At 41.1% G+C, this 27,989-nt stretch overlaps 1 protein-coding gene across 3 annotated transcripts in view; it reads right to left on the bottom strand.

Annotated features, from left to right (window-relative positions):
* AGBL1 (AGBL carboxypeptidase 1) overlaps positions 1–27,543 on the bottom strand; it is a 716,025-nt gene extending 688,482 nt beyond the window's left edge. For 2 of the 3 annotated variants that reach the window (XM_041753740.1, XM_041753741.1), the window contains exon 1: positions 27,164–27,477. In XM_041753740.1, coding sequence (XP_041609674.1) covers positions 27,164–27,214 — 51 coding nt within the window. In that variant the 5' untranslated portion in view covers positions 27,215–27,477. Of the gene's footprint in view, positions 1–27,163; positions 27,478–27,501 lie in introns of those variants that run through there. The other variant, XM_041753742.1, reaches the window with a different exon arrangement.
* Between the last annotated feature and the right edge of the window lie 446 nt (positions 27,544–27,989).

Raw genomic sequence — 27,989 nt, 5'->3', positions numbered from 1 at the left:
TTCTACAAGTGTCTTCTACTTGATTTTCTAAGAAACTCTTCCACAGTCTTCAACATGTAACTTCTTAAAAACAAAACAATAGCACCCCTATGTGTATTGCAGCATTATTTACGATAGCCAAACTATGGAAGCAACCCAAGTGTGCATCAATAGATAAAGATGTGGTATATATACACAATGGGATATGACTCAGCCATAAAAAAAGAATGAAATCTTGCTATTCTCAATAACATGGATGGACCTAAAGGGTATCATGCTAAGTGAAATAAATCAGACTGAGGGGCACCTGGGTAGCTCAGTCAGTTAAACGTCTGCTTTTTGGCTCAGATCATGATCTCAGGGTCCTAGAATGGAGCCCCATGTCAGGCTGCCTGCTCAGCAGGGAGTCTGCTTTTCCCTCTCCCTCTGCCCCTCCTCCTGTGTTCTCTCTCTCTCCCTCAAATAAATAAATAAAATCTTTAGGAAAAAAAAGTCTTCCATTTTGTCCAGCTCGTCAGGACTCCTTTCTGCTTGCCAACTTGGAGACTGTTGGATTTAATCAATTCTTGCTCAAATGAACTCTTAAAATGTTTCATATGCCTCAGTTTACCTTTTAACAGTTCTGTCTGTCAGAAAAGGGAACTGAAGGAGACCCCTGATGACCCCCAGGAGCAATGAGAAATCAGAGGAAGGTACCTCCTGAGCGCCTTGAGCTCGCTGCTTCTTGCTGTCCCTGGTGGTCAGTGGGTCCCTAGCCGACTTTAGTTCTGCAGCTTTTGCATTATGTGCTTTCAGACTTTATTGGAGCATTTCTTTTTCTGGACTTGGTCCAGAAACTGGCTACAGTCAGACTGGGTGCGACTGAAAAATTGGACCAAGTCCAATCGAGGAAACAGACTGGGTCTGGGGAAGGGCCAGGTCTGACTTAGGCTATACTAGCCTGAGCGTAAGGCCTCAGCTGAATACAATTTTGTCTTATGGCTTAACAAGCAAGTTAGGCTTACCAAAGATAATGTTGAATTACATTGGCCTCAGTGGAGAACTTTTAACCTAGATAAGCATATTCATTTATAAAGTGTCCTGGAAAAAAAAAAATGTGGTCTCAGCTGAGCATGCACCATAAAGGACAGAGGGAAAATTCTTTTCCCTCTTCTACAGTCTCTGGTGACCAGGATGAGACCTGCTAGGACACCTGCTGTCCAGGTATCTCTGTCTGTGGTATCTAGTTGAAAGAGGAAGATAAAATTTCATGTTGTCCCTCACTCAAATATAAATTGGCATGCAAAAAACATTTGTAACATTTAGATCTTTAATTGTGGCTGTGGATTTGCTTTTGGGGACCTACTGATTTTTGATCCATTATCTCCCAGGGATAGAGCCTTCTGTTCATCTCCTTTTGTGTCCTCAGAACTGGACTTGGGAACCATTAGGTTGGGGGCCCCCAAAATATGGCTGCACAGAAATGTGGGTTGCACCAGGTAGGGGGCTAGGGTCCTACGAACTGTTCCTCACTCTCAGGAGAATTGTTTAAATCTGTCTTTCTTTTGGTTATCTTTGGGAATCCTTCTAGGCTTAGAAGGGTAGTATCTTTTGCATCCTCTTTATGGATGCCCCTTGCACTCAAAGAGGTGTTCAGTACTGCCAGGAATATTTACTATTTGTCCCAGCTGAAACCTGATAAGACATTCAAAAAGATTTGTGGGTTGTTTGTTTTGCTTTGTTTTGTTTTGTTTTAGGTAGCTCTAGGGTCAGAGGTTGGCCATATTGGAAGCTGATATTCAGAGTCAGACAGGAACTTATTTTTAGCCTTCTCCCCTAAGCTAAAATGAAGCTATGTATTCAAAGGGAAAGAAAAATATTCTGAAGCCTTTGTGGAAGAGTTACTAAACATTCCAAAAATACACAATTCTAGATCTAGAACCTAGGAATCTTTCGATCTCCATCCTAGTTGAAGATCTTCTCCCTGATATAAAAAAGCAAATTGAAGAAAATACAGTTGGATGGGTGGGTTAGCCTCCTGATATCATTCAAATTGCAAACCAGTTCTTGGTAGAATTAAAAACAACCATGTTTGTTTTACCAGTTTGGGGGTGGGGGGTTACAAGAACAGCAGTGAGGCTCTAGAAACAATACAAAGCCCACCTACCCTTTTTAGCAATCTCAAAACCTTACTATTCACTTCAAAAGGCTTGCAGATATTACAAAAGATTTGGATTTAGTGAACAAAAGTCCCCTCTGATGGAACTTGCCTTCTTTCTCTGTGCCTTTTGTGATGTAAGTATATCCTACCTGGTCTTTTCTGGGAGCCAAGGTAATTCTGATCAGAAGAAGGGAAGGGGAAAAAAAGGAAAGACTATTTTGAAAAGATGGTCTATGAAAAATCTTAAAAATCTCTTTCACAAATATCAGTAAAAACTTTACCCATCTGAGCAGATAACCTTAATTTATACCATCTGCCAAAAACACAGTCTGGTCCAACTGTTCTTTTATAAACTGGTGGGTTTTGCATTATTCTACCTGTCTCATGGCTAAAATTTTTTAATGAAAGCTCTAAGATCTCTGCCTCTGTCTTATAACGTATGTTATAGATGTGTGGTTCTTTTTCTACCTTCGGATGGTATTGCCAAAATTAATTTGTAAAGAGCTCAATTTAATTGGCTTAAAGACAAACAAGCATTATACAAATCAAGTATACAGCCAGAAATGTAGAAACTAACCTCAATGTTTTATAAATTCATGTGATCTAGGAAAATCTTTGGTAAATAAAAGCTAGCTTAAGTTTGTTGGTTTCATTAAAAGAGGCATGTCTTTAGGGTTATCAGAATGAAACATAATACTTTTACTCTACCTAGGTTTACTAAAAGTCAAAAAAGAGGTGACTGGTTGGCTCAGTTGATTAAGCATCTGCCTTCAGCTCAGGTCCTGATCTAAGGGCCCTAGGATAAGTCACACATCGGCTCCCTACTCCCCCCTACCCGCCCCTCAACACACACACACATACCACCCTTGCTTGGGCTCTGTCTCATGTGCTCTCTCTCTCTTTCTCAAATAAATAAATAAAATTTTTTTTAAAAAAAACTCAAAAAAAGATGTTTTCTCTCTTACAGAATGTTTCAGCAAGACAGTTAACTTAAGAAGTGTCTGGCTGGCTCAGAGGAGCATTTGATTCTTGATCTTGGAGTTGTGAGTTCCTGCCCTACTTTGGGTGTAGAGGTTAAAAAAAAATAGACTTAAAAAAAAGATAACAAGATGATGGTCCACTGTTTAATATCTCATGGAACTTTTATGAAGGATCTAAACATAACTGTGAAGAACTAGTAAATCAAATAGATATAAGATAAAAACTTTATAAATGATCTTTTCAACAATGATTATGTTTTATGGTACATCTGCTTAAAAAACACTTTCCAAATTCTTTTTGGTCACTGGAAACCAAGTTTTGGTGAGATGAGTTAAATAATGGATATTCATTGAATATCTAGATCATTTCCAAATAAGATAAAACACCAAAGCATTAATTACCGAGCACAGGATTGTCTACTATGGGCTTCCTTTTACAGAGGAACTATGCATATTTGGGTCTACCAGTAAACATGTTTGGTGCCACATTGAAAAATTTACTAGAAGGAAGAATATAGTTCTAGAAATAATAAGACATAGTTCCATGTTTGGCAATCCCCAGGATGCTAGCATACCAGGCAGTCCACAACCTAACTTCATAGATTTCACTGGGAATAAGGGATTAAGGATTCTAATCAATATATGTAATTAAAACTCCTTAGAAATCATAAGGGTGAAAGGAAACACCTATGTAAGAAAAGTAGGTTAGGAAAGTAAAATGACTGGTTGTTCCAGAATGAGAAAAGGACAAAAATTGAATGGATATAAAAAAAATTCATAGAAGGTTTGTTAAAAAATAATCTTGGGAGAGGAGTTTTGTTTATGGTCAAGCTGGATAAAATTGGAATGAGTTTCAGTTTTTAAAAAATGAGTTCTCATATCAAATGTACAAAGTAATTAATGCCCAGGCAAGACTAGCCACCACCCACCTTTCTCCCACTCCCAGTCCACCCATCAAGGGAAAGAAATGAAAAGCCAAGAGGTGAAGAGAGGAGGCACTGGAATCCTCCTCATAATTAGTCTGACCTGACTTCTAGGCAACTCACAAACAAGAGTTGCTTGGGACCTGCCAGGGAAATTGGCCCGAGCCTTACTGTTTCTAAGACAATTCTCTGGGCCTGATGGTTTTCAGAGAGGAACACCTGGGTAAGTAACTCAGACAGCTCACTCCTTCCATTTTGCTCCCAGGAAAATAAAAGATAGGCCTGTCACAGTCAGTAATTGTAGCAATACTCAGTGGTGCCGAGTTTTCATAGTTCTGTTGTGCTGGGAAAACGTGGGGCTTGTTTGCTGAGCAAACCTCTGCTAGGGGAGAGAGGGAAGGAGGGATAGTCCTTAAGGAAGTAACTCTTTCTTCTTGCTCAACCCCAGTCTCCCTGACTCTTCTGGGCTTGCTCAGAAACCATTCTTGGGGCACTCAGTCCTATGGCTATCTGGAACCTTGTACATCACTGCATTCACACTTGTCACTTTGGTAATGGGAAATCAAGGTCCAAGGTGAAGTGATTTTATCCAAGGTCACACAGCTAGTTCCCTAGCAAACTGGTGGCTGTATCCACAAATTCTCCTCTCTTCTTGGTGCTATTTTCTATCATCAGTGTAGATGGAGAACCATGAATCATATGGAGTTTGAGCTCCAAAGCCTCCGTGTGCATGGGACCCTTTCAAGACCTGAGAGGGGACCTGGCTATGTATTTACATGGTCTTATGTTTTTGTATAATTTGCAGAGGAAGCTATTTTAACCACAATTAAGACCCCTGTTTCTTTCCTCTTTGACTTCCTACAAGTAACTTGGTCCACATATTGAGTGCCATTGGACTTAAGGACCAGTTAGCCAAAGTTCAGCCAGATTTACTTCTATGATTTACAGTAGCAACCTTTGTGTCTAGTTAAATTACTGCTAGCCATCCGGGCACAGCAATGCCTTCTGGGAGTGTTCCTACCTACGCACATTCACCAGCATCAAGACATGAAGGTCCTATCATGATGAGAACATTTCTTACAGCATCCAGCCCAGCTGTGGGACTGTAGAAGAAACAAGGCGTGCAATTGTACAGAGCCAGAATATGGTCTACAGAATATTCTTTCAAAACAGCTCTTTGGGGTGCCTGGGTGGTGCTGTTGGTTAAGTGTCTGACTCGTGGTTTCGGCTCAGGCCCTGATTTCAGAGTCATGAAATCAAGCCCCAGTGTGGGGCTTGACACTGAAATCAAGTGTCAGTCTACTTAGGATTCTCTCTCCCTCTTCCTCTGCCCTTTGCACTTGTGCTCTCTCTCTCTTTCTCTCTAAAATAAAAAAATAAATCCTTGAAAAAAGAAAAAAACAACTTACAACTCTTAAAAGTAACGTGTCAGAGGTTTTCTCAAACTTGACAATAATCCTAAAAGTTTTACCTAGCATGACCCAAAAACAAACTGTGAAGCTGAAGGAAAATTTTCTTTAATTATCAATAGTAAAAAATAAATTTTGATCAACCATGCTAGAGAACAAGTTGAATTACCCTTATTCCCTTTAGGAAACAGAATTATAAAATGCCATGTGACTAGGGCAATCAAAGAATATTCAGCCAAAAAACTTTTGATAAAAGAATTATAAATAAATGCCAGGAAGTCAATTTTAAAAAATATGTTATTTTTCTGGATTTTATGATGCTTATGGTATTTGTCAGCTTTTTATAAATCATTACTTTGTAAAGGCTTACTATTCTAAATAAATATTCCCATTCATATTTAATTTTATATTTGTAATTTCATATTCTTTTTCTTAAAGAGTTATCCAACAGATGTATAAGCTTCAGGCCCTACAAAACCTGGGTCTGCCCCTTATTATCGTATCACAATGTTTTATATTAATAGAAACATTTAACAAGGACCTACTAAGTACAGCAAGGACCTGTAGTGGATATATAATCCCTTTTCACTTTTTTTCATCCCTATTTTATTTTATTTCATCATGAGTATTAGAGGCATATATAGAGAAATATATGTAGCTATATTGACACACAGATATATATGAACAACATTTTGAAATGTCCCATTCCCTTTTAAGAGACACTCAAAATCATTTCAGCTTTCTTGATAAGGGTTTGTGCTTATAGTAATGAAAATTAATTATTACTATTGTCAATGTGTGAAGTTAAGTATCTGCTGGGACACAAAGTTGCCACTTTTTTGCTTTTGTCAAGAGTTACCTTTAGTGTCTTTCCTTTTAACCTTTAACCCATTGGTCCCAGTGAGAGAATTGGCTTGAAAGTCTGAAAAGCTGTTTAATTGCATGTAAAATAAGAATAAGGCAGCTCTGATTATGGTAGCATGGGGTTCTCCTAATACCATGTTTGAGCTTTATAGCATGATAGTAGTTTGGGTTCTTCTATGCATTAACTGGTTATTGTCTTGGTTCTCAGTTATGTTTCAAGAGAACTGAACTTCCAGAGAACCAAGTTACAAAAAGTGGGGTGCTACTATACAAGCCACTGGAATTGGAACCTCTGTGGATGCCTAAAGTTTTGAGAAATGCTTGAGAGGACAAAACAGATGCTGGCCTGTTCTAGAGGTTTCTGTTTTCTAGCCCAGGGAAGAGACTGGAAGCAAGTGTTTGCCATCCTCCCTCCTTCCATCTCCCCCCTACTTGCCCTGCTACCAATGATAGTGGAGAAAATGCTGGTTAAGGGTGAGTGATAAAGCAAGTATAGTAAGCCATCCTCCTGCCCCAACTGAAAATTCAAGAGCATGGCTTGCACTCTGATGCACATCCAAAAGACTTCCAAGAAAGCACTTCTGAGAAGCTCAACATTTTGGTAGGATGGCAAGAGTTGGCACTGTTCTAGCTGCAGGGAAAAAGAAGCAGGTGACTATCAACAAGCATCTAGTGTGTGCCAAGACTGCACTAGCATGCACACTCTCCTTTCTTCTTCACAACAGGTACGTACCATGTTCCCCATCTGGGAGGTGAGAAAGCCAAGATTTAAAGAAGTTAGGTCATGTGCCTAAGAGCCCATAGTTTGTATGTATGGAACTAAGATTGAAATTCAGCTCTTTCTGAAGTTAATTCCACTGTTTGGTCACTACAGATCAAAATTAAACTCTTCCATTTTTCATCATGCTGCAGAAGACAAAAGAACAGGAGAGAAATCATGGAGAACCAGTGTTTATAAAATTCTCCTATTTCACAGTGTCCCGTGCTGTCATGTGCACTTGTAAACCATAGGGCACCATGTCCATCTTTGCTTTTTGGCAAGCCCCTATCTTTGAATGATTTTGGGCTTCGAATATTTCCCACAGTGTTCTATTTCTAATCAACTCTAATTGGCCTCATTCTTTCCTTTGTGAATTATATTACTCTTTGCCTCCAGGCATGTGTCATTCAAAGGTTCAACAATTCTTCCAGCCTCAGGAATGCATCAAAGCATATCACATTGATTACTGCCAATTGGTTCTCAGGGCTCAACAGTACATTGCCAGAGGGGAGTGAGGAGGAGATGGCTCTGGAGACAAAGTATCCTGAGATTCACTGGCCTGATTCTTCTATGAGCAACTCCAAGAATTAGCAAGTACAACATCACCATCTTTCTCGGAGAAAGTATTATTTAAACAAAATTACACTGTGCTGTCTGGTGTTATGCCATGTTAAATTTCAGCCTAGATTAGTAAAAAAAAATAAAGGGTTGATTGAATAGAGAGCATGACTTTAATCTCGGTGCAATTGACATTTTAAACTGAGTAATTCTTTATTGGGGCGGCAGGGGGCAGGATTCTGTGCATTGTAGGACACAACATTTAGCAGCCTAAGGATACTAAGCATTATAGGATGTTTAGCCAGCAGCATCCTAACAATTATGACAACTAAAGTTGTCCCCAGACATTGCCATTGTCCCCGCGGGGGCTAAATTATCCTGATTGACAACCAGTGGAACTGAGTGAAAAGACATGTATTATCCCAAATTGAGGCTTCCTGGCTTTGATTAGGGCTCTAGATAGGTCAAAAGATCTTCTGCATCATATCAGCCTTCCATCTTCATGACCCCCAGCATACCATGCATGAAAATTACTTCGAGTACTTTGAGTGCTTCCAATGCATTTTTGTCCTGAGCAATGGGGAATGTAGCTTTCCTAAAAACAATTCAATGAACCAAATCTTACAAAGATCAAGTACATGTAATGTAAGCACCACATTCATGAATATTGAACCATCTTGTTCTCTGTATATCCAAGCACCAGAAAAATAAAACAGAACACTAGGTTACAATACACCAGAGAAGTCACCCACACATCAGACTGAACACACATTTATTTGCACATTATAATCCATATAAATTTTGTCTCTGTGCCATTTTCAGAATTAAATAAGAACATGGGGAGCATGACATTTGGAGGTAAAGAGAAAAGTGATTCTCAGATGAGATTTGAAGAAACGGAGGGCTGAGTTGGCAGGTCATTCTGTAAGGACCAGAGTAACTTCACATATTCCATGTGACTTGTAAGTCACACCCAATAAAACCATACGTATAAAACTAACTCACATTCACAAATTTGTTTAATCAGGCCTGAGGACTGACTATATTCCAAGAGACAGAGAGAAAGCCATAAAAATTACTTAAATTGGATTGGTCTAGAAGGGAATAAGAGACACTTATTTGCTCAATTGCACCTGAGTTCTAAAACTCGAGGGATCAATTCATCACGATCTGTATTCAAAGACAGTCAGGGGTGCTCAATAAAGCTCTCCCCCTTCTCTTTCTCTCCTGCTTTCCTCTTCCTGTACCTTCTCCTCCTCATTCTCACTTTCTTCGTCCTCTACTATTAGGTTGATAATCGCCATTATCATCATTATTTATACAATGACATAAATTGGTTCTATGATAGAAGCAAAGAGGCCTCATGGTCTCAATTCCTTAGGTATTGTCAGAAAGTAGATTTACCTGAATGAGGGGTGTACCTTTACTAGGCTCAAGGATGATAATTTTCCTAATTTTCTTATGGGAGTAACTTGATACTGACATCAAATTCTAGTCACCCCATGGTGGGCTAGTTTAGGTAAATTCAGTAGGAGATGCCAAATCCTAACATTCAGGAATTAAAAGATGCCAAGACTGGGATAACGCATCTGTTACCAATAGCTAAACAAAGAATCAGGAACAGCGACCCTAATGAAATTTAGAATACAGCTGAAATTCTAGATTTTATTTGTTTATTTGAGAGAGAGAGAGTGAGCATGAGGAGAAGGGCAGAGAGGAAGGGAAAAGCAGACTCCCCGTTGAGCAGGGAGCCCAGCTTGGGGCTCAGTTCTAGGACCCCAGGAACATGACCTGGGCCAAAGGCAGATGCTTAACCAACTGAGCCACCCAGGCACCCCTACAGTTGAAATTCTAGAGGAGACTCAAAGCTGCACTCGAGTATGACCAGTATGTGCAGAAGTGAGAAAAGACTGAAAGCAGGACAGCAGGTTGGGGCAGCTCAGTGCAGCGTCTGATATCTTCCAGAAAGATCACAAGAAGGAGAATTTTCTAGGTTCCTCCTAGGAAAGCCTAAATGTCCCAGGATAAATTGGCTAATCCATGTTCAGCAGGGAAAAGACATCTTAATGAGAAACTTATGCTTTTAGGATAAGAGCATCATATAGCTACTACTTTGGAGCTGCTACTCTTGAGAAGGGGAAGCAGGGGCACCAGGTAGGACTGTGCTAGGTTACTCAAGGAGAGGGTGTCCACCTTCTACAAAATGCTCTTTTGGGACTGGAAGAATTGAAGTGCTAGATTCTCACTGCTTATCACCTCAGCTACGTTTCAGATATGGTGTGTGCATAATATTAGGAACCCTAACCAAGAAATTTAATCCCTCCATTTTCTGGCTGGTACTCAGTATAATAAATGTATGACCTTAAAAAAGTATAACTCATACGTGTCTTCTCCCCAACACTACTCTTGTGCAAGGAGAAAATCATGGAATCATATACTTTTACCCTAAAGACTACCTAATCCAGGATTTTCTTGAAAGGTCAGAAACTTCCTACTGAGAATATATGACCTAGATTTGGTGCATACCAAATGTTGGGAAACATAGCATTAAATATCACTGAATCACATAGAGAAAAATGTTTCTCCTTGGTAAAGTGTATACTCTTATTTTGAGAAATATCTGCTAAAGTCTTAGCTATTAATGTATTTCCAATCTCTCTCCAATAGTTGCTGATCTTTTTAGAAAAGACAGGCTCCAGGCTCAGAGACTCCACGGGCAACAGTGCCTACCTGACTTTAACAGCATTGTGATATTTACATTAAATTTATTTTTGTGGCTACTTCCTATTTGTGCTAAGTGCTGTTGTTATATTTATGGTTGCATGTAAAAAGCCACCTTCAGTGAAATTAAGTTAAAATGAATAAATTTACTGGAAGGAAATCATGTTACATAAACAATAGTACTGAATCATAGTATGGCTGACCTAAGTATGAAAAAAGAAGTAGGAAAGTGGTACACAAATGACTAAAGTTGAGAAAAAACTGACCTCATTCCCACTCCTTCTTTTTTTAAAGATTTTATTTCCCACTCCTTGTTTTAAAGATGAGAAACTGTGACCTGAAGGGTTCTATGCCTTGTCCAGATCACATAGTCAATCAGCAGCAGAGGCAGGATTCAATTTCAGGTCTCCTGATGCCCAGTCTCATGGGTCATCATGTATTGTGAATGCTGCCAGTGTGCTTCCTGGGTCTCCCCTTTAGGACTGAGGCACATCTCCCCGCTGCTAGAGGGAAACTTACTCACTGGGACCTATTACCTGCATCCTCCTCTGGGAATTGCTGTCAGGTAAAGAGAGTCTCTAAGGACATGTCCCATATATGGAAGCAGCCTTTGTCCAACAACTGGTCCCTGGTGTAGGGGAAGAGATTTAAAGGCTCACCTACCCTCTGAAGAACAGGGCAATTGCTAAAGGACTTTCCAAGTTCCAGAACTCCCTGTGGGATCAGTCAGTTTACTGTGACTACATTGCAGGTTCAACTTGTCCCTCTGTCCAATCCTGCTTCCTTCATTCCTCTGTGTGTGGACCTTAGGCACTCCCCATGAAACTTTCTTGCACGCAAATCTCTGTCTTCAAATCTATTTCCCAGGGAGTTTATAAAACATCGTGTTTCTTATTTTTAAAGGAAAACATAAAGTTACTTATCAGAATATCATATCATTAAAGAGACCAGAGCAAAAGCAAGTAAATAGAATATTTTAGTTGACCAGATTAGAATTTTATAGTTCATTGCCAAAATATGCTAAAAAGCTTCACCAGCAAGAAACCAAGTGAAGTGTGATAATAAGTAACATATATGAGTTTGAGGGGATTTTTTTGGTCAGAAATGAATCATCTGATTGCAAACAAGAGCTTAAACTACATCCACAATGTCAGTTGTAGATTAAGTTCTACATTTTCAAGTGGCAAATGTAAACACAGAGATTTGGATATTTGAATGTATATCTACATCAGACAATATGTTCCTAATATTATTTTAAAGATATACTATTGTAACAGAACTTCTGACATGAGTCCAAAAATATAAAATGAAATAGAGGAGGAAACCTGACAGGTGAGGAAACCGGACAAATTCAACAATCAAGTACTGCTAAGTATTTCAGGGAACAAAGACTTGCGTAAGCTACTGTGTCTATTTTCAAGGAGGTTGGGGACTCTATCATGCTCCCTTTAAATATTGCTGCCTCATTCTATCTTGCCCTACCAGGACTTCAACTAGATTTAAGTTAGACCTTCTCATTCTATCCTCTATGGCTCTTATCTGCCCTTCTGTACGTTCAACCCTTTTGACCTTTTGTCTTTCTGGATCATTTCTAATGACCTGATTTTCACTTCTTTCTTCAGCCAAGTCTAATCTTCAGTTAAACTTAATCCAGGTTTAATTGAGTTCTTAATTTTGGTTATATTATTTTTCAGTTCAAGAACTTCTATTTGGTTCCTCTTCAAATCTTCCATATCACTTCCATGGCTTATAGTTCCACTGCCAAATTTTTCACACTTGACCTTAATCTCTTTGAACATAGTAACCAGAGCTCCCTTACATTCTGGGTCTGGTAATTTCAGTCTCTGGAGCAATGAAAGGTCTAATTCTGCCGTGTTATTTCTGCTGGTATTTACTTATACTTATTTATTTCCTCTTGTTCCTAGTTTTCAAATTATTGGTAGAATTTATGTAAGGCCTCATATGACACTTTCTTCCACTAATGAGATCTTAATTTGTACTTTCAGGCACCTAAGGGGCTCTAGAGATCTGAGACCACCTGTCCAATTCTGAAGATATTTCTAAGCCACCAAGATAAGGTAAAGAATGGCTCAATGTGAAGATTAGCTTATATGTAGTTCACCTTTACTTTTATAAAACAACCCTTCAGGTATCAGCTCAAAAGCAGGGAATAGTTTGCCTGGGTCCCCATTCTGGGCAAGGCCTACATCTTAACTCTTGTTCTTCTAGATGTGCAAAGCCACAGAACATAAATATAAATAATCTTTCCAAACACACCTTCCAAAACAATAAATGTCTCCCAAGATGGAAGAACCAGAGTTTTGTTCATCTGTCTGGGTTTTCCATCTCTCCTGACCTCAGTCTATTAAATGTTCATTATCTTATTAGAATATTAGTGTTCTTTAGAAAAAGTATTCCTATTTTATCCACACTTTTAAATTGGGTCCAGTGCAAGAGTTGTTCTGAATTATCTAATCTATTACTCAGGAGCAAAAGTTCACAAAAGGTTAGAGATTGTTTGAGATTCCCCTTTTTCCAAAAATATACTGGAAATGTTGTTATCTCTTCACTTAAAATACTGCATTATAATAATTTGTTCATATGTCAATCCAAGCAATCACATGGCATAGATTCTTATACAAAGTGGAGGCGAATCCCCTAAGATTTAAATGCTTGGTTTAAGTGTATGCACATGCTTATCTAGGGAAAGAGTCTGCAACTTTCAGGAGATTCTCAGATGTATATCTGGTTCCTCTCCACACAGTGAATTCTGGGAGGACAGGGCCATGTCATATTAATTTTGGGATTCCCAGGGCCCAAGTTTGTTGAATAGATAAAGAACGTCTATATTTATAATAAAGCAGAAAACAGATAATTTAAGAGAATTTAAAGATGGAGAATCATTGCCCTTTAATTTTTTAAAAAAGACTATGTATGAATTAACAAAGGTGTATAGGTATAGCTGAACATGTTATAGCTGCTGAGTCTTCTGATCTCCCCCCAGAGACTCGGAGTAATGATAATAATGAGTTCTCGGCCACTCACCACAGAATATAATGGTCCATGGAGCAGAGGAGGACAGGTGTGACCACAGAATTCTGGATCTCATTCTTCCTGACATCAGCCATTAGCATTTGGAAGACTTTCAATAGGATAGTGCCTGGTTGATAATACTCTGAGAACCTTGCCACCTATTACCTAGTACAGCCTCTGGCACAAGAGAGTTGTTCAATAAATGAATGAACCATAACAAGAGAGTCATAATATACTAAGGAAGCAGATGATATTGCTGGGAAAATCTCCTAGCACTGAAGTCTGAAAACTATCAAAATATAGAGAATGCTGGCCCAGGGGATTCAAGTCAAACAGCAAATCAGTGGCAGCATCCAAAATCAACCCTGGCCTCCTGAAATGCAGCCAAGAAACCTTTTTATGTTCATTTTAAATAAACTTTTATGTCAAATGTAAAGCTTCCAAATATTATCAAGCAGAGCTCTATTGGACGCTACAGAACTGGGGTCTTCCAGGAAAGAAATGTGAAGACTATAAATTTAACTGTTTTGCCACATACTGGTAAAGTGTGGTATTGCAGAGGAGCTCTATGAAAGCAGCAAGACTTAAGAAAAAGAGAAGGGTACAGAGTTAAATTTAAACATCATAAAGTAAAAGAGTGAGATCATGGGGAAAAAAAGGTCTTATGGTCAAAAAGAATCCATGAAAATTAAAGAGTGCACTTGTGATGAGCACCAACTGATGTGTTGAGTCACTATATCGTACACCTGAAACTAATATAACACTGTATGCAAAAATACTAATAATAATAATCCATGAAAGAAATTTTGGTAAAGTTGACTATTGAAATGTAACATTTCTAACATCAAAAAATAAAAATCATAAAGTCAAATTCAAGTGAAACCCTAAAAGAAAATGAACTTATATTTATTTAAATTATGGTACATCCACATACTAAACTACTCTATAATTACCACAAAATATTGAGCTAAGTCTATATGTGCTGGCTTGAAAGATATCTGATCACACTGATTATTGGAAAAGCTCGTTAAACAATAGTGTGTTAAAATGGTAAAGACCTTGGTACATACTTTTAGAACTATACATACTGCCACATGTATGTAACCATCTAAAAAAATAGAAGATCCTTGTGTGGTTGTCTTTGGGAGCAGGATTACTCCCTATAATTTATATCTGTATATTAATTACATTTTTATAATAATAAGCTTGCATTATTTTTTCATTTTTTATTATTAAAGTATAGTTGACATACAATGTTACATTAGTTTCAGGTATAAAACATAGTGATTCAGCTATTCTATACATTACTCAATGCTCATGACATTAAGTGTAGTGATCACCTGTCACCATACAACAGTATTACACTATCATTGACTTTATTTCCTATGCTGTACCTTTCATCTACAGGACTCATTTTTTTTATAACTGGGAGTTTGTACATCTTAATCGCCTTCAATTACATCATTCATTCCACCAGCCCCCTCATTGTATTACTTCTTTAAATCAGGAAAAATTGTTTAGTGGTAACAGGACAGATAAAAGGAAAAGAGATGCTGTAGCTTGATGAGCAACAGTGATGAGTAATAGCAATCTAGAGCCAGGCTGGGCCTGGGTTTGAATCCTAATTCTGCTACTTATAGGAAGAAAGTGCCTTATTTTCTTCATCTGTAAAATGAGGATAATAATTGTAGTAACCATATAGAAGTGTTGTGAGGCTACATGAAAAAAATACACGAAAAATGCTTAGAATAATTCCTGGCAAAAAAAAAAAAAAGAATAATTCCTGGCATGTAGGAAGAGCTCAACAAATGTCAGTGGCTCACAACCAAAAAACTCCTTCAATTTTAATACCAATTTTTCTTCATATCATCATCTTAGCCAAAATTTTAGCTGTCATTTGGGGAATCTTCTTCCTTTAGAATATATTTTATTTAAAGATTTTATTTATTTATTTGAGAGAGAGAGCAACAGAGCAAGAGAGAGCACAAGGAGGGAGGAGAAGGAGAAGCAGACTCCCCACTGAGCAGCAAGCCCAATCAATGCAGGGCTGGATCCCAAGACCCCAGGATCATGACCAGAGCCAAACGGTCAGTTAAGTGTCTACTTAACTGATTGAGCCATACAGGCACCCTTAGAATATATTTTTTATATATATGATATATGTCAGTATATATGAGGATGCATAATATGTGTTTTATGATTTAATAATGAAAGTCAAGGAGAAAAGGCTTATAGCCTCTTCCTACTATGAAAAGTGAAAGATACGTGCATTGTCATAGGAGCTACTTAGATTAATTCAAGTCTTTAGAGGGATAGGATAAGGATGATTAGGATTCAGAAATGCAGGGCTTTGAACTGCACTGATTGGTGGAATCCAAAGATTAGAGATGTTAATACCACTTGGGTTTGGTGGGTTTTGTTTTGTTTTGTTTTGTTTTGTTTTGAACAGTGGGGAGAGAATTCATTACTGACATTTATTGGAGATGCTCCCTTCTCCCCAAGTTCCCTAGGGAAAGTTTCATCAGATACCCCAACTGTGAAATCTGACCTTATCTTTCATGTGAAACCTGAGGCTAATGCCATCCTTATCACCACCTGGCATCCTGGTAGGAAGCAGAATAGCTCTCTTGACCTCTAGGAAGAAACTTTTTCTAAACCTCCACATCTGTTGCTTATATTCTCTCTTCCAGTCAAGGACCAGAGTTCATATCTACTCAAGACCTGTAGACAGGTGGCAGAGTCACCAGCTAATGGAATTCACTAAACAGAGGAATGGCCCTAGGTCTCCAATAGAACTAACCTTGCAACCACTCAGATCAGAATAGTTCCAATGTGCCAGAGGTCAGTTTCCAGATCAGGAGAAATTCAACCTTCATGGACCAGCAGTGATTAGGGTAGCAATGTTCTATAACTGTCATTTCCCAAATATGTTCCATGGCTCCCTAATATCCAGTGAGATACTAGCAGGGTTTTGCCATAAAAATTATCCCATCCCCTAGGGATCCCTGGGTGGCGCAGTGGTTTGGCGCTTGTCTTTGGCCCAAGGCGCGATCCTGGAGACCCGGGATCGAATCCCACATCAGGCTCCCGGTGCATGGAGCCTGCTTCTCCCTCTGCCTATGTCTCTGCCTCTCTCTCTCTCTCTCTCTCTCTCTGTGACTATCATAAATAAATAAAAATTAAAAAGAAAAAAATTATCCCATCCCCAAGATGGCTTGGAAATGCTCTATACCATATCCCCAACTTAATATACCATGGACCTTTTATTATTCAATTAACAATCATTTATTGGGCACCTACTGTGATTTAGATAGTGCTTTAGGAGATAAAGAGTGAACAAGAAAAATGAGATTCCTACCCTGATGGAAGAAGGAGGACACAAAGAAGTATCAGGGAATATAAGTTCTAGGCAGAGGCAAATTAGAGAGAGGGAACTTGTTACTCATAGAGGTGGCTCTATGAGTTAAAGACATTTTAAACTGAGAGCTGAACAGCATAAACATTTGAAAAGATTTTAAAAGATTAATGACCTTTCCATAAAGAACTCTAGTAAATTTATCATGACAGTTCAAATCCATCTACCACTAAGACCCTCTGCAAGTGGAACACCTATTGGCATCCCAGGGAAACTGGTGTTCTATAGAACCTGGTTTGAGAAGTGTTAGTTAGACCATATCTTATGTCAGTAGTACTGTTGGATGCAAGCAACAATGACAGAACAGCCACCTGTTACACTGATTAATGCTGCTGAAATGACCTTGAAAGCCCACTCCCAGAGCACTGATAGACACAATCATAGTCTCCACTGATACCTACGGAAGTGAAGGCAACAGCAGCAGAAATGACTCGAGACATAGCTTCTGAACTGTGCATTTCAGGTTCTGTAAGATATGCCCCCAGGAGAACTCTAACATCCAGAGCATCATTCAATCTTTTGCCTTGGCAAGAAGGGCAGCCTGGCTGTCAAGCAGGACACTCATGGAAGAGGAGGGGAGCTCCCCCGTGGTATTTTGCGGCTGCAATAGGCCCCTACTGCACCATCCTCTCTCTCCACCCTACTTCCCACTCTCATACCAGGCTTGTGCTGAAAGGCTTCCAGATCAGGGGTTTGCAAACCACTGCCCACTGGCCAAATCCAACCCTTTGCCTGTTTTCATACATAAGGATTGACTGGCACATAGCCATGCCCCCACCCTTGCATATCATCAACTACAGCAGCAGGATTGAGTAGTTGTGACAGAGAACCTATGGTCCACAAAACCTAAAAACAAATTGCTATCAGGCCCTTGACAGAGTTTGCTGACCCCTGCTCTAGGCACTTATTCTTTGGCCTCTGGCCAGTCCTGCCAGCCTATGGAGAACAGTTGCCATCCACCCTGGATATGCCATGTGGATGGGAGATGTCTTCATTTTCCCAGCAGATATTTGTCACCTGGGATAAACTGTTCAGAATCTTCTGGATGCCCTTCTTTTTCTTCAGAGAGTCCATACACCTGGCAATTAACACCAGTCAATACCACCTATGCCGGGTGGTACCTATGCCAGAGTCCCACGGCTCAAATCCCAGCGATGCCACTCCCTCACTTTGTGACAGTGGAAAACTTGTCAACATCTCCAATCTTCTGCTTTAGAGCTTTAAAACCCTAAGAAGATAGGTTACTACCTATCTTCTGCCTCTTAGGTTTGCTGCAGGAATTAAATGAGACAATGCATTTGAAGGACTCTGCATAGCTCCCAACTGCTCAATAAATGTTAGTTATTATTCTAACTATTACTATGAGAGGGACCACATGGGAAGAACCAAACACATAGACCATGAATCTGACAAAGTTCCTCCACGCAAAGCATCTCAAGCCACCTCCAGCTACAAATATGGATTGAGCACGTTTGAGCAAGGGTGTGGAGGTCCAGAACTCTTGCAAACTAATTGGATTTTTGTGCCTGATAGGTGTTTTTTTGGGGACTCCCATTTTTGAAAAATGTCATTACCTACTAAAATGACCACATGTGTGCCCTGTGACGCCCCAATTCTGCTCCTGGATGTATACCCAAAAGACATGCATACCTAGTCTCACAAAAACATGTACTGGAATGTTCACAGCAGCAATGTTTGTTAGAACCCAAATAAGGAAGCTGCCCCAAACACCATCAACTCTATAAAGGACAAATAAATTGTGATATATTTACACAATGTAATTAATACTCTATAGCAATAAGAATGTGAACAATCTGCAATGTGGAGGAAGCTCACAGGGCTGTCAAAGGAGCCAGACACAAAGGAGGATTGGCTGCAGGGTTCTATTTTTATGAAGTACAGAGCATGCAGGACTAATCTGTGGTGTTAGAAACCAGGCTAGCAGCTAGCTTGTGCGTTCAGTCACACTATGGCCTTTGTTATTTTAACAAACATTGAATTTTAAAAGCTTTTTTAAAAAGGAATTATTTATTTTATTTGCGAGAGAGAGAGAGAGAGAGAGAGAGCTAGAGAGAGAGAGAGAATGCATGCGCTCGAGCACAGGAATAGAGGGGAGGGCTCCCTGGGGAGCAGTGACTGAAGAGGAGGAGACATATTCTGGGATGCTGAGAATTCACCATTATTTCATGTAGGTTCTAGTTATGTGAATGGATTCAATTTGCAAACATTTTTTTAAAAAGGAAAGAAAAATAAATCAATAAAAATTAAAAAGGAAAGAAAGCAGGGAGTAAAAAAAGGAGGGAGAGAAAGGAGGAAAGAAGATAGAAGGGAGGGGGACAAGGAGTGAGGGGGCAAAGAGAGAAAGAAAAAATACATATTGAGCACAAACTCTGCAGCGTTCTGTTTGCTTCCATGTCCTAAGTTCCCTTTATTCTTTCATTCCCAGAATCTCTGCTATTAATCTCTCCCTCATCCTACACACCCTTTTCTCTAATGAGAGCCTGATATGGAGATCTATCCCTTTGAAGTGATACTCACTCAGTGAAAAAGTACAGATCCCACAAATCCTCAACTTCCTTCATTTCGGGTTTAGCCAAAGGATCTGGAGGTCATACCCGAGAAGATGCATTTCCATGTGCCCGTTTCTGAAAATTGAAGAAGCCACCAGCCTGCCTGACTCATAGCTGCCTACTCTTCTCTTACATATAAAGTAATTTGTAACGCAGACCAACTTCCCCTCCTTGGTTACATACTTCCCCAACTCCCAGGGCTCAGATTGAGACTGTTCAGCTTTCATAAGAGTGGTTTCATTTGAAAACATCATGCTAGGTGAAATAAGCCATACACAAAAGGACAAGTACTATGTGATTCCATTCAAATGAAGAACCTGGAATAGTCAAATTCACAGAGAAAGAAAAATAAAATAGTAATGGCCAGGGGCTGGGGGAAATTAGTGTTTAATGGGTACCAAGTTTCAGTTTGGGGACTTGAAATGGATGGAGATGGATGGTGGTGATGGTTATACAACAATGTGAATGTGCATAATGCCACTGATCTCAACACTTAGAAATGACTAAAATGGTAAATTTCATGTTAAGTATATTTTACCACAATAAAAAAAAAAAGTGGTTCTAGTTTTAGTAACTGAGTAGATTATGGAGTAAATGTTTCCAGGTTACGGATTCCTACTGTGGGCGTAGGTCTCTCTGTTGGCCATTTACTTCAGCATGTCACCAGTAATGCCAGATTTCCAATTACATCTCAAAGCAATGCTGCCCTCTGTCCGTCATCTCCTGCCCTATTGACATAGGTGTTCAAGGAGGCAGTCAGGTACAGAATCTGGGCTCAGGGGATGGAAATGCCAACTACTCTCAATTCCCAAGTGAAGATTGGACTTTACTTTCTTTCTTCTTTTTTTTTTTTAAATCAGAAACATTTTAGGGACGCCTGGGTGGCTCAGTGGTTGAGTGTCTGCCTTTCAGCTCAGAGCATGATCCCAGGATCTGGGATCAAGTCCCACATCAGGCTCCCTGCGAGGAGCCTGCTTCTCCCTCTGCCTGTGTCTCTGCCCCTCTCTCTCTCTCTCTCTCGCTCTATATCTCTCATGAATAAAAAAAAAAACCCTTTTTCTTTCTTTTTTTTTTTTAAGGTTTTATTTATTTATTCATGAGAGACACACACACACAGAGAAAGAGAGAGAGAGAGAGAGAGAGGCAGAGACACAGGCAGAGGGAGAAGCAGGCTCCATGCAGGGAACCCGACGTGGGACTTGATCCCAGGACTCCAGGATCAGCCCAGGACTGAAGGCAGCGTTAAGCCGCTGAGCCACCCAGGCTACACTGACACGTTTATTTCTGTGTGACTTGATTTTAAACTGTCCCATTTATTTTGTTAGTTTTGAGTTTTTATTTAGATTCTAGTTATTTAACATATAGTATAATATTGGTTTCAGGAGTAGAATTTAGTGATTTATCACTCACATACAACACCCAGGGCTCATTACATTAAGTGCCCTCCTTAATGCCCATCATCCATCTAGCCCATTCCTCACCTACGTACTTCATCAAACCTCAGTTTGTTCTCTATAGTTAAGAATCTCTTATGGTATGCCTCTCTCCCTCTCTCTTTTTTTTTTTTTCCTTCCCCTATGTTCATCTGTTTTATTTCTTAAATTCCATATATGAGGGAACCTGGGTGGCTTAGTGGCTGAGCGTCTTCCTTTGGCTCAGGTCGTGACCCTATGGTCCTGGGATTGAGTCCTGCATCAGGTTCCCCGCAGGGAGCCTGCTTCTCCCTCTGTCTGTGTCTCTGCCTCTCTCTCTCTCTGTGTGTCTCTCATGAATAAATTTTTTAAATCTTTTTTAAAAATTCCACATATGAGTGAAATCATATGGTATTTATCTTACTCTAACTTCTTTCACTTAGTATAATACACGCTAGCTCCATCCATGTCATTGTAATGGCAGGACTTCATTCTTTTTTATGACTGGGTAATATTTCATTGTAAATATGTATATACTGGATCTTCTTTATTCATTCATCTGTTAATGGATATTTGGGCTCTTGCCATAATTTGGCTATTGTTGATAATGCCGCTATAAACATCAGGGTGCACGTGCCCTTTCAAATCAGTATTTTTATAGAGGATAGGACTTTTCAACTCAACACTGGTTGTCTAATATAGCCATCTTATCAGAGCTACTGATAGCTACTGATTTTTTTTTTTTTTTTTAAACTGACATTTGGTTTTATTGTGCCAAGGACATTACAGATGGTGGATCTTGTCAACACCTGCAGGGCAAAGGTGTCCCATCTGCTGAGGCTGCGCCCACTCCCCACGCTCAAATCCTGGGCGGTAGCAGCCATGATCCTCAAAGGTGCCCCCCAACCCAAGATTCCGAAGAGACCCAGTGGTAGTAGTGGTGGTGGTGGTGGCAGTGGTAGTGATGTGGAAGCAGTAGGAATGCAGCAAGGTCAAGAGTCTCATTGTCCAAAGCCCACAAGACACCTGCCCCCTGCCCCCACCCCGGCTTGCACTCTAGACCCTGCCTACCTCCACAGAGCTGGAGGCAAGAGACAGTAACCACATCTTTGTGCCCCCTCTGTCCCCATGGCCTGTCTGCTCCCAAACCTTATCTTTCACATAAGAGCATTTGATTTGGATGCTGCCTCTCAAATAATTTTCTTCCAAATCAAAAAAAAAAAAAAAAAAAAAAAAAAACAGGGGACGGGGAGGGAGAGAAATTGAGAAATTGTTTAGAACAGTTTTCCACCCCCTATCCCTGAGCCTCAATTCATCCCAGGATTTCCCCCAGGGGTGGGATTAGGAATAGGGAGATACTCAGTTTGGGGTGACATACAGGGTTGAGAAAAGTGACAGGAAAGGTCTGCAGGTTGGGTGTGGAGGCTGGAGGCAGGGGTAGGGAGAAAACCAGGAACAGAAGGCAAGTCAGAGACGAGGAGGTTGGGAGGAACATGTCACATTACTTGACAAGAAAAAGCAGTGATGTGATCATGTCAAAAGACCCCCCCAGTTGCCTTGGCTGACTGTCCTGCGGCCCCCAACACCCACATTTAGGGATAGGCACTCATTCCCAAGGACATAGTTGGATCTGAAGCTTGCACTCAAGATTTTTAGCATTTAGGCAAACTCCCATTTCTATCTCTTTTATTCCCCTTCATGAACTTTCATTTTTAATCAAACTCAGTACCATGGCAAGTCCTGAATTCTCTCCACACTTTTCTAACATGGGGAAGATCACTGGGCACTCTCCCTATTCTGAGAACCACACCATCCCCTCCTGAAAATAGACCTATTTTCTGAGGCTTTCCCTGCACTTCCAGCCAGGAGTTTCTTCTCCCAACTTCCATAGAATTTTCTTTTGATGTTTACCTTTACCATGGCATTCATCACATGCAAACTTGCTCTATAAATCTTTTTATCCTATCTTTTCACTTGAACATTGCATTTTCATGACAGCAAGGACTGTGTTTAATTATAGTAATTGCTATTTATCAGGCACATACCACCGTGCTTCCTTTTTACATGCATTTTTCTCTAAATATATAATAAGCCCATGAGTCAGTACTATAATTCTCACTTTACAAATGAAAAAATTTCAGTAAAGAGAAGTTCAATAGTTTGTCCCAGGTCACCACAGTTTTGAGTGACTGAGACAAAATCCAAAGACCTTCTCTTCTTAAAACACCATCCTACCAAGCAGTCTTCTCTGGATCTTCTCTAGCACATAGAAAGCTATGGATGGATGGATGATGGATGGATGGATGGATGGATGGATGGATGGATGGAGAAAGAGAGGGAGTGAAGGTGGGAGAGATGCACAGAGGGATGGATATTGAAAATATCCAAGTGACCCAAATCAAAAGTATACCTTCCTTTATCAAGAGTTATTTATCCAAATAACCAAGAAGATATGGAAGGGTTTAGTTCTACATAAGCCATCTTCTTTCAGAGAGAATCCATACCCCCCAACCTGGGTTCCATCAGGCCAAGGTAGTATCCTCAAAATAATAAAGAATGAGTAATAAGTAATGAATGTGAAAACTTGGCATAGAGTAGACCCTTCATAAATGTTCATTCTTTCCAATCTCCAATTCCAAAGAACTTAAGGAGTGTAAAAGCAAGAGGTTCTTGAAAAACAGAACACCAGATAAAGGCTTCTCCCCACTTCTAGCTCAGCGTATGCCTATATGCCACCATCCCCTTCATTCTTTGGTTTGACTGGCACCAAATCATTCCTCAGACACTGACAGATGCTAATTCTTGCCAACTTTGTCCCTTTCTCACTTGGCGCTTTGTCCTTACAGGATTTTTCTTTTTCTTTGCTTCTGCTGATGCTTGAAATTAAAACAGACATGAGTTTGTTTTCACGTTCATGTTGCGGCTGAGGTAGGGCTCTGCAAATCCCTCAGTCTCAAACTCCCCAAAAGCGAGAATTTCTGTGATCTCTAGAAAGTCTACACAGTGCTTGCTACCTAAAAGGAAAATTCTCCTCTTGATTTGTCCAAACTTTTCTGTTTATATCCAGGGGGAAGGCTCAGTTTCCGCTCCACCTGGCTCTATGGATGTTCAATAGATGGATAGTCCCATGTCCTCCATGGAGAATTCTAGGAAGGAAATTTTCAGGCAGATGTTTTGGAAATAAAACTCCCAAGCATTGTGAATGAAACATATCAATCACCATTTTTTTACCCAACCCCTCCTTGCAGCCCAGGGGCTAAAATCACCTGTTGTTTTCTTGGAAATAATCCTTGGAGGAAGAAGGCCAAGGGAAAAGGTGAAGTTGTCCCATTTGGGTTTTCTGTTATCTAAACTTAATGCTAACTCGAGGCAGGAAGCTTCACATCCTGCAGCCTGATTCACAATCCATAATAGATAATGTTCCTAGAGCCCACGTTGAGAAAAGGAGTTCACTACGCACATTTTGGCAAAGACACAGACCTAGGATTCAGTGTGAGCATCTAGAACATAAAATAATAAAGTATAAATGCAAACAGCAAAGCTATGCCCCCATCAAGGCTCACAGTGTGCCAGAGCTGACCGAATAATGATACATTTTTCATGTGTTGATAAGGGACTTAATTGGCATGTTGTGGGACGCCGCTGGGTAAGGACTCACGGCATCAGAGCTGGCCTCGAGCCCACATCCTGCTATCCTGGCAGCTCCCCATCTTCCACATTAGCTCAAACCACATGGAGAGATGAGAGCGGGACAGAATGAGACCCCTTCCTTTTTTCCAAGTATATTGGAGTCCACCCAGGAAACAAAGCAGGGCAGGTTGATGAACAGCGTAGCCAAGTGTTCCTAGCTTTTCCACTGTGTACTCAACCAGGGAAATCATAAAAAGTACACTTGTTTGAACAGTTATTTATAGTTTACAAATGCTTGTCAAATGGATTCTCTTAATCCTAGCACAGGCACTAAGGAACGTATTATTGTCCCCCTTTTACAGATATAGAAATGAAGGCCCAGAGAGGTTGAAGGACTTGCCTAAGGACATACAGCTGTAAGTGCCAGAAATGGGGACAGGATCCAGTTCTCTCTCTCACACACACCTGCGCTGTGGGCTGCCTTTCCCTCACCCAGGCCCCCGAGACTCAGTCTGATTTTCTGTCTCAAACCCAAGCTGTGAGTCAGGGACTTGGACAATGTCTGGGTAAAAATCTGAGTCTCATACTTTCAGGACAGAAGTAAGCTATGTTTAAACTGAGGTAGAAAAAAATCACTTCCTCTGCTTCCATTTGTACAACAAAAGGTAGTGTGCAGAAAGGGGTTCTTTCTTCATGACCTGACTTATTTTGTTATTGTGCCCCAAAGAGGCAGAAGTGGTGATGTTCTGGGATGAGAATTTCTACTATCATATGTCATGGAGACATCTGTCATCCTTGTGCTTGCTTTGTCTGTTTGTCTGTTCTCCTTCTCTCTCCCTCCCCTTGTCAATGTTCTGGGGTGCTCCTGAAAGACAAGGAACTCATACTTAGCTCACATCCTGCTCACACATAACCACTGCCTTCCTCAGAGGTTTGAGAAGCAATACAAAGCCTTCTATCAGCTTTGTACGGAAGGAAGGAGGGATTGACTTGAATTAGTAAGAACTTTGGGATACCCTAATCAAAAGAATTTCAGCAAAATTTTTCTCAGAAACTCAGCAGCTCTCAAGGGTTTTATTGTAATAAAACATCATTCCACAGAATATCTACTCTGAGTTGTCTTTTTTTTTAACGTATGTCAGAGTTCTGATGTCCACTGCCAAGACTGGAAGGGCTCATGGAGGCACTTGGAGAGGGCTGGGCCAGTGATGTCCACTGGCAAGACTGGAACAGGGTGCGTGTAGGCACTTGGAGAGGGCTGGGCCAGGAACCCAATTCAATTCTACAACTAGATTCTGATCACTGAAGCGCACAAGGGAAGCATGTTCCGGTTATTTTAATGTTCTGGTTAATTGGGGACTAAAGCAGAGTATATTGAACATAATTAAATCTTACTTTGATGATTGAGAATCTTGCATTGCCCTGGAGCGATCATTCTAAATATCAATTATAAATCCCCACTGGTGGGAATACAGGAGATTGAGCTGAACCTGCAGCGACTTCCAGCCCAACTGCAAATTTATTTTGAAGTCCACTCCCACCCCCAACACTTCCAACCCAGATGCATTCTTTCCTTTTATGCATCAGGTAGAATGAGTCAAAAGACACTAAGTCAACCAGATTTAGAAGTTTTTTGGTGTGCATCCCAGTTTCTCTACCAAGTAGTTTCTTGACCTTGGGGAAGCTATTTCACTTTAGAGACTCAATTTCTTTGTCCACTGGAAGGCTGGAATTATTGGTTCTTAAATTTTTTAGGGATACAGATTTCCTTAAGAGTTAGAGGAAAACTAAGTCAGCTTTTCATAGCAGGGTAAGATGAACCGTCAGTACAAAACATTTACATTCTAAATCAGAGGGTGGAGTCTCAGGATCCCTGAAGCCCATCCTCTCGTGAGACCGGTTCAGGTCTAGAAACCTGTAGCAAAAGACCTCTTCCACCTCCGTGAGCCTGGCATTCCTACAATCGGATTAAGTGCAAGCATCTACCCAAACCTTAGACTGGTGGTTCCAGGCCCTAACTGTGCACTGAGTCCACCCAAGTTTTCAAACTTCAATGCTCAGGCTGCTCCCCAGACCAGTTGAATCCAAATTTTGGTGAGTAGATCCTAGGTGCCACCATTTTTTTTAACACTCTGCAGGTGATTCTAGGGTGTAGACTACTTTGCAGACTACCATTCTAGGATAAGAATTCTCAAAGTCAGTAATGAACAGGATCCCCCAGGAAGAGGCAAATTACCAGGCTGCTGACCCTGGTGATTCCCAACCATTCTGGCCACATTCCACCTGGAAAGATGCATACTTAGCACACATCCTTAGGCAGTCCTGATGCGGACCCCTCTCTGGGGACCCTGCAATAGCCATGTAGCAGGAGAAACCCAGAGGAGTCCTCTCCCCTGCTAGTACTCTTTTCCTCCCAGGCTGTTCTAGGCACTCCCAGCAGGTCTCCTGCCAAGTGTTTATCTGCCACCCAGACATTTTTTTTCCATCTTTCCCATCTCTAGCAAACCCGGATCTTTCAGCCCAGGCCTCTAATCTCACCAGGTTCAATAATTTAAGCAGAGCACACTCATCGACATCGTTGTAGTTAATATTTAAAGACCATAGCATCACTTAGGTCAGCCTCAAGGTGAGAGCTGCTGCTGGCCCTGTGCTCCCACTGGTTGGCAAACCAGCTACTGGTGCCAGAGGGGACCGCGGGAGCACAGTCCCGAGCAGGCTGGCCAGCAAGCCTGAGCCTGCCAGGCCCCAATCCCCTCCACCTCTTCCTACCTGAAGCGTGCGCAGCAGGACCTGCAGCCCACTGGCTTCTTGTTCCGCCATCCCCTCCTCGGGTCCCAGGGAACCAGCTGCCTGCGGCCAGATCGGGGCTAGAGAGAGGCAACGGCTGCCAGGCTGACCTCGCTGCCCACCTCGCAGGAGGCTGCTGCACGGAGGCTCAGCCACACATGCTGCTGCGTGTGAAGTCACCGTGGTGCAACCCTAGACCTCAGCTCAGGCGCAAAGGCCCCCCGACTCCCACTGTGGGGATTAGGTGAGCCCCAGCCCAGGGAGGGCTGAGCATTTGGGCGCGGGGGTGGAGAGGGCACCAGCATGAGTCACTCACCCACCTCCAGGCCCACGCAGGAGCCACCCTGGATGGCTGACAGGCATTCCCAGCTGACCTGGTCAGACTCCCTGCAGAGGCTCACTCGGCCCTCCCCGCCTGTCCCCTCCATTTATTTTGGTCTGTTGCCGGCTCCCGGGTAACAGGAGACCCGAGAGTGCTTGCACAACCCTGCGGGCAGGGCACAGAAGCCCAGGGCCCCCTGAGGTCCCAGGCTCAGGGACTGGAGCTCCGAGTAAGAGGGAAAATAACTTCATGGGACATCTTCTACAAGCAGCGTCCCTTATGTAACCTGTTAACTTTCACCCTATTTTCACTCCATCTTCGTTTTACAAATGACAAAACTGAGACATGGAGATGAAGCCATAAGAACAGCTCTCAAAGAGGCAAGCTGGCACCAAAGCACAGGCACTAACTGTGACACCACTCTGCCTCTTGCTGCTGGAAACACGGTGATCCGGGTAATGGAGCTCCATGAACCTGCCCTGGCTG

Source organism: Vulpes lagopus, chromosome 4 (assembly GCF_018345385.1).
Source record: "Vulpes lagopus strain Blue_001 chromosome 4, ASM1834538v1, whole genome shotgun sequence".
Taxonomy (NCBI): domain Eukaryota; kingdom Metazoa; phylum Chordata; class Mammalia; order Carnivora; family Canidae; genus Vulpes; species Vulpes lagopus.
Note: the sequence above shows the minus strand (reverse complement) of the source record. Positions and strands in the feature narration are given on the sequence as shown.